This window comes from Solea senegalensis, linkage group LG11 (assembly GCF_019176455.1).
Source record: "Solea senegalensis isolate Sse05_10M linkage group LG11, IFAPA_SoseM_1, whole genome shotgun sequence".
NCBI classification, from domain to species: domain Eukaryota; kingdom Metazoa; phylum Chordata; class Actinopteri; order Pleuronectiformes; family Soleidae; genus Solea; species Solea senegalensis.
The window spans coordinates 12,050,578-12,058,659 of NC_058031.1; the positions used below are offsets into that span (position 1 = coordinate 12,050,578).

An 8,082-nucleotide genomic window follows, 5' to 3' on the forward strand; every position below is an offset into this window, starting at 1 on the left:
TCTCAATACAGCGAGCAGCAAACACACAAATAACAATGAACATAAGGATGACATACGGTTAAAACCACACTGCACGTTTAGAATGTGTGGGGGTTTTCTCAAAACTGTTGAACTATGACATTTTTGTCAAATTTTGGACAACATACTAAACTATGACATTTTTGTCAAATTTTTAAATATTATATTAGTATGTCATCCAAAATTTGACCAAAATGTCATAGTTTAGTATGTTGTCCAAAATGTAGTATGTTGTCCAAAATTTGACCAAAATGTAGTATGTTGTCCAAAATTTGACCAAAATGTAGTATGTTGTCCAAAATTTGACAAAAATGTTATCGTTAAGTATGTCATCCAAAATTTGACCAAAATGTCATAGTTTAGTATGTTATTCAAAAAGTTGCTGAAAGCTATAGTGGTTTAATGGGTAAGAGACTGGGCTCCAAAGACAAGGATTGATGGTTCAAGACCTGTCTGTGTCAGTTGAGTGATTGAGCTCACAGAAGAGCCATGGTATTTTGCCTGAAAAGTTGCCGTATGTCGTCCAAAATTTTATAAAAAAAGTCATATTATAGTATGTCGTCCAAAATTTTGACAAAAAAGTCATACTTTAGTAGGTTCAAAATTTTGACAAAAAAGTCATACTTTAGTAGGTCGTCCAAAATTTGACAAAAAAGTCATACTTTAGTATGTCGTCCGAAATCTGACCAAAATGTCATAGTATAGTATGTCGTCCAATTTTGACAAAAAGTCATAGTATAGTATGTCGTCCAAATTTTGACAAAAAAGTCATAGTATAGTATGTCTTCCAAATTTTGACAAAAAAGTCATAGTATAGTATGACTTCCAAATTTTGACAAATAAGTCATAGTATCGTATATCGTCCAAAATCAGTCAAAAAAGTCATACTATAGTATGTCGTCCAAAACGTGACAAAAAAGTCATAGTATAGTATAAAATCAGTCAAAAAGTCATAGTATAGTATGTCGTCCAAAATCAGTCAAAAAAGTCATAGTATAGTATGTCGTCCAAAATCAGTCAAAAAAGTCATAGTATAGTATGTCGTCCAAAATGTGACAAAAGGTAATACTTTAGTATGTCGTCCACAATGTGACAAAAAAGTCATACTTTAGTATGCCGTCCAAAATGTGACAAAAATCATCGTATAGTATGTTGTCCAAAATGTGACAAAAAAGTCACAGATGAGTATGTCGTCCAAAATGTGTCAAAAAAGTCATAGTTTAGTATGTTATCCAAAATGTGAAATAAAAAACATACTTTAGTATGTCGTCCACAATGTGACAAAAAGTCTTCCAAAGTATGACTTCCAAAATGTGACAAAAAAGTCACAAGTTAATATGTCGTCCAAAATGTGACAAAAAAGTCATACTTTAGTATGTCGTCCAAAATGTGACAAAAAAGTCACAGGTTAGTATGTCGTCCAAAATGTGACAAAAAAGTCATACTTTAGTAAGTCGTCCAAAAAGTCATAGTTTAATATGTCACCCAAAAAGTCACCCAAAAAACAAACAAAACTAAAAAAAACATGAATGTATGCAGGCTGGGGTGACTGCTACAGTGAGTATCTTTGGGCCATTTGTCAGCTGAGCAATGCATCACACTATGTGCAGGCTGATATGAAGAACTATTTTTTCACAAAATATGGGATGAGTTTCCAATGGCATGCTTATTACCTTTAAAGTATCTATGAGGTCATCTACATTACAACAACAAAGATGACAAAACATACCATTTTTTATTATCTTGATGGCGACATTTATACGGCTTTTCCAGCGGCCCTGGTAGACATCAGCAAAGTAGCCAGTGCCCAGCTCCTCCCCCAGGGTGAACTCGTTTTTTGGGAGCTCCCACTCATCCACTTCTAAATGATTCAGATCTGGGGTGTTGGGCTTGTCCTGATGAGGAAGCATACGACAGAAATATTGTAGTTTAGCAGTACTTTGTTTTCTTCTTTTTTCGTGTGTTTACCCTCATTAAAGTGAATGATGTAGAGGAAATAAAAGGATCACTACACCCTCCACAATCGTCATAGAGCAGTGTGTCTGCTGCAAAAATCATGGCACACGTTCCACTCGATGTATGAAGGTCAGATTTATTGTCTGCTGAATCCACGCCAGATCAAATGATGGAGGAGTTCCTAATAAACTGACCATTTATTTTATTTTGACAGGCATGTGGGGCTGAGGTCATCATTGTTCCAAGCATCACAGTTTTTAGCCATTCAGCTAACATCAGATCTGCAGCTGTGTTGCATGAGAAATGTTATTTTCAGGTTCAGGTGCAAGACAACTATTTGGCATATGCACAAACACAAGGAAGTGTTTTGCTTTTTTTAAATAGTTTTTGCCAAGTGTTCCAGAAATAAGAGGAAGCAACAAATAAAGCAAAAGTAAAGAGCCACAGCTTGTCCTACCCTCTTGCAGTGGGTCGACAGTCTGCCTGTGTTGATGAGGTTGTGGTTGGTGTAATGCTCCACCAGGTCAATCAGAGAGCTGAAGTGGCGATTGGGCTCCACGTTGAAATTACCATCACCAACTTGGTGGATTTGAAAATGCTTCACCCGAGTACTTGCCCTCACTGCAGAGAGATGCACACCCACACATACACAGCGTCAGGAAAGAGCAGAAGAAACCAGTCTCCTAAAAATGTCTCGTTACATAAACTTTGTTCACTGCCACAGTAGTTGTTAAGAGGCAAAAACATCCGCACACCTGAGACATTAATATTTAACCTTATTGAAATGCCGCTTCACTTGAATTTCATATAATTATTTATGAAAAACTAATATCTCTGCACGTGCAGCAGAAACTGGTTAAACTGAACGATACGACCGAATACCAGAAGTGGTTTAGGAATGATAAAGGCTCCAGGAGAGTTTAACTGAGAAACTAATCTCCATGGATTATTAAACATTCAGAGTGTAATAACTGAACCTGTGTGCCACTGGAGGTTTCCACAGACATCACTTTTTTATGTTTTAACCCTTTAACACCTAGACCTCTGTGTCCATCTGGACCAGAGAGTGTCCTGTAACTAAGTGCTTTTGCCCATTTTTCCAGAATAACCTCCAATATCTGGCAGCTACTTACAATTCACTACATGTTAAAATACTATTTTAACAATTTAACAAAAAGGCTTATTTAGAAAAACACCGCAGTTGAACACAAACAACAGGTTTTGTGGGTTAAATCTAAATTTGAAATTTGAACAGTATAAAACATCATTTTATGAGTCTCTCAATGTTTCTTTGTCTTTCAATGGGCAAAACCAGGCCTGTTTTCGCTATGAACAGGTGTTCTTCCCTCCCTCAATGATTCTCCGGCTTCCTACAACAGTACAAATGAAAGTAGCTTAATGACCACAATATTGACTTTGACGTGCAACTTCTTGGCTTTCAGAAACTGTTCTAATTCTTCCGATAGCACAAACTGTCGCGTAACTATGGCAATGGCAAACATGATACACGGTGTTAAAGGGTTAACTATGTACAGTATATAAGATACAAGAGACAAAGTTAAGGTTTGTATCATAGTAAAGTGACCCCAATAAAGGCCCAGTGTGTAACATTTAAAGTACATATACATAAAAGGCTTATTCTTAGGCTATGAAGACCAAACTGTTTTATAAGGACATTTATAGGTGCTAGAGGTGGATTTTGTCCTCTGTTAACTAGCTGCAGTTTAAGAGACATGAGAGTGGATTTAGTCTTGTTGTAATTTCAGTTGTGACACATCAGCAGCATTATTAATCAAACATACAGCCAGGATGACAGGCCCCTGGTCATTTGCCTTTCTTTTTAAATGTTTTTAAACTGTTATTCTTCTGCTGCATACAGTATGTGGACATTTTTAGGTTATCCTTGTTCCTTTTTTTCCCCAGTGTGTCTCTCACTGTTAAATACATTCAGTCACCTCTCTCTAATTATCATGCACCTACATGTACATCATTTTCTTTCTTCTTTTACCTGAAAGAACATATCCAACGTTGTCTTTCTCACTTTGTCGGATGAGGAACGCTCCCTCTTCATTTCCTGATCCCAGTAGGTGTATTTGGGCTTCAAAGCGGCTCATTGTACCAAAAAACCATCTGGATGAAAACACACGGACATCGCTGAAATGTCTTCAGGTCTGATATACTGTGGAAATAGACTGCATTTTTAAATCATCTTTTGGGAAAGGTGCACAAAAGATGTGACTTATACCAACTGTACTTTGCTTGGAAAAAACCTTCCTCTGAACATCACTTTCACAATATTTGTGCACATGTAAAAAATAATCCAGACACAACAAGAGAAACAAGGAGACGCGTCCTGTTTGTCGGGTAGTAAATCAAACTGGCATAACTTTGGAATCAGTGGTTTCACATGACATGGAAGCTATTAAAAAGGAATCTTTGAATATTTATATTATACATCATATTATATTTATAATACGCTTTGTTAATGGGACATTGGCATCTGGTGTAAAAAATCTCTGCCAAATCAAATATGTGGATCATCCGCTGTGGTGACTGTGGGAGTCCTAGGTTATGACGCGATACGATACACGGTCCACGATACCAATAATATCACAATGAAACGATTGTGTGACAAGATTTTGACCTCCTGTAATACACTAGGGCACATGCACAAACACAAGGAAGTGTTTTTCTTCTTGTTGTTGTTTTTAAATGGTAGACCTACATATATGTATATATATATACACATATAAATAGTATATAATAGTATACACATATATTTATATATATATATATATATATATATATATATATAGTTTAGGACATTATTTACTCTTAAATGGTAATTTGACACATATTTTGGATTTAATAAATATTGCGCCTCCTGTGATTTGAAAATTGCAGTAGGCCATATTGCAATTATGATAAAATGTTGATTAATGTTTCAGCTCAAATTAACAGCCACAGCTCCAGGCTCTTGGGATTTTATTAGGTGGTGATGGAGTGAACTTTTAATCTGTGGCTCAAACAAAGAGCATTTAAAGATATGGCTGTATACTTTGAACTGTGACGGTTAATTATAAAGTAAACTTTAAATAATTGGCACACCTGCAAACATTTGGAAATAACCACACTGACTGAACACACTTCCTTGTATGCTATAAACAGAAAGATACAAAACTCGAAGTGGCGAAAACAGTTGTGTTAACATCCAGGTTTCATCACCACAAGCGATATTATGAAAAGAGCCGGTGACATTTCGCACTCCGTGTTATTTACAAGTGGGGAGTGTCTGCGTGATGCATAGCCTACTGTGATCTCTCTTTTGATATGAAGATTTGGCTTTGTGAATGGCACATGCTCTAGAGACAATGGGAAGTGGATTAATGGAAGCAGAAGCAGCAGACTGCTTGTAATTACATACGTGAACATACAAAGAGAGCTTTTGCTCAGCTGAGGTTGTGCTTTGTTCTGAGTTTAATCATTAGATGTGATTTTTGAAAAGCAAAATCCACTCTAGTAATAATTGCTCTGTATTTGTTGTTGTTGTCGAGTCATTATCAGGGTTCTGATCCCACAACATGCCTGTGTCACCACACAGAACACGTAGGATCTACATCAGGTACAGAAGCAGGTTTTGACCTAAGGAGAACAAAGTGTCTGTCAAATCTTTAAGCTGTTGCAAAGCACTTGGAAACAGCATTCCTCAGACAGAGTACAAGTGCTGAATGTAGTTGTTTGTGTGTGGTGTGCACACGCTACTCGTTTCCTCATCAGGTCTTTGGTCCTGAAGAGGAAACAATAGCGTACATTAAGAAAAAGTACAATACTGGTTAAAGTTAGACGTGATGTGAATTGTGATCTTTGGAGTTGGTTATTAACTGGTTTTATTGTGTAGGAGTATATGAAGAAGGCTTTGATTATAGGCCGTTTTAATGTGTTCTATGTCTCTGTATGTGTGTACTCTTGCATTTGATTCCTTTTTGTGACAGTAATAGTAATCATCATGGAGACCAAAACCTGGTGCTAATGAGGCAGAACTTTTTTCTTGGACACCACTGTGTACATTATCAACCATGTATGTAACCATGTATGTAAACGCCACACACTCACGGTTGTGATCTCAGGGTTTCGGCCCTGGACAGGTAGTTGTATGGCACTTTCCCGGTGTCCAGGACGCGTCCGTTCATGTCAATCTTCCGCGCGGTCCACCAGTCCCCGCTGCGGCTGATGACATTGAAAAGATCCCCATCCTGGAAAGACAGCTCATCCTTGTGGCGACCCTCAAACGACCACAGCGCTGTGTAGATGGAGCCGCTCTCGGGACCTTCCTCCTGCGGCGGCACCGGTGTGCCGGGGCTCCGTGCGCTCTCAACTCCCTTGCGGTCAGTGGAGCTGTCTTTCTCCCCTCCTCCTTGTCCAGATGGAGACGTTTTGTCGCTGAAAACCCTCTGCCATAGTGTTTCCAGACACGGACAGGTCGTGCGCAGACACTCACCCATAGATAACAACGAAAGGTACCCGCACAGAGTGTCTGTGTGTCGGACAGGTAGACTCGAGGGCGTAGGAATCCTCGGAATGTCCTCCAGAGAAACTGCTGCTGAATTGTGCGGCTGCAGATTCAAAGGACCGAGTGCAACTTCCTTACACGACAAAACAGATGACAGTCAAAGTAACAGCACGTTTGAACCCCGCCTATGCTGACTGACAAGTTAATTAAGGCGCCACCGCTCTAATCAGGTGAACGTGTGTCTCTGACCGGTGCCACTGCGCGTAAACCTGCACTCTGGATGCTTTTTCGGTTCAACCTTTTTTAAAATGTGGATCTGATTATGAAACATTTTTGACAAACACTGCATGCCACGTGTGCATCAAGAGTAATTAGTCATTCATCAATCATTCGTCCAAGTCTCAGATACTGTATCTTTGGCTGTATCTCTAGACCAAAAGAGTTGGACCAACAGTCATCAGCATCCTTGACATCCTGACTATGTACAGTTGGGTCCAGAAATATTTGGACAGTGACACATGTTTTGTTATTTTATCTGTTGACGAAAACATATTCAGGATACACTTATATAATCAATGGTGGCATGCAGAGCCCAAATCATGAAGATTGTGTCACTGTCCAAATATTCCTGGGCCTAAGTCAGAAATTGTTCAAGCATAATATTCAACCACTAAAACCAGTGAACAGTATGTAAATAACTATATTTTGACAACTTAATCAAATAAATAAAACAAATGTGTTTTACTATTTTTTTTTTTGTTTTCTTTGGTAAATCTGAACATTTGAAAATTCATGGATAACAATAATTATATTTTAGCATGAAACATGTAATTTGGGTTAAAGAGCTTCCACATACTGGTGTATTAACCATTACAGAAACATAAAAAATATTTTGATAATTAACAATGCTGGGCAGCTGGTAGTCTAATAAATGTAAGTATTGTATATTGTTTGTACATATATTATATATTATACATACTGTAAATACTGTAAGACCAGCACAAATTTCCAAACCCTTAATCAGGCTAACAAACATTAACAAAAGATGATTTTTACGAATGTAACCACATTTCAAAACAACAAAATATAAATATGAAATGCTAGAGACAATAGAGCGGGAAAATATGAAGTTCTGTCCATCATCAGAGAGTCTGTGGTCACTGCTGCAGTTTTACTACTCTTAGAGGATAGTTTATGACATATGATTGTGAAAGTGACAGAGCAGGGCTGGCCACTGACACTTCCTCTTCCTCTGTGGGTTATAATTGTTCTCGTGGCATGAGAACATTTCAAGTAAAGGAAGCATGAAGACTAATCACAAAGCCTGAACATGAAGGTCTATCTTTTCAAAGATGACGACACACAAAAAATCAGAACCTGTGGCTTCTGTGGTGAAAACAAATCAATGTAAAAACACAATTAGGCATTAGACTGTGACAACTTCTAACTCTAGATCCCCTTATTCTGCATAAGACATTATTTCAATCACAGTGTTTATACGAGTTTCTATAGAATATTCCGTTTATAAGATGTCCCTGTATACCTTTAGTCGGATTATTACCCTGATTAAGATGAATACGTATCATGATAATGCCACA

General features: G+C 37.8%; 2 protein-coding genes across 5 annotated transcripts in view; one reads left to right on the forward strand and one right to left on the reverse strand.

Moving 5' to 3' along the window:
* samd11 (sterile alpha motif domain containing 11) overlaps positions 1–8,082 on the forward strand; it is a 1,171,052-nt gene that overhangs the window by 13,779 nt on the left and 1,149,191 nt on the right. The gene's annotated exons all lie outside the window — the stretch shown is intronic.
* Positions 4,867–6,760, reverse strand: LOC122777126 (tyrosine-protein kinase HCK-like). The gene is made up of 2 exons (XM_044038137.1): positions 6,088–6,760; positions 4,867–5,761 (listed from the first exon to the last, which is right to left on the reverse strand). The coding sequence occupies exons 1-2, from the start codon at positions 6,474–6,476 to the stop codon at positions 5,638–5,640; spliced, it is 513 nt and encodes a 170-aa protein (XP_043894072.1). The 5' UTR covers positions 6,477–6,760; the 3' UTR covers positions 4,867–5,637.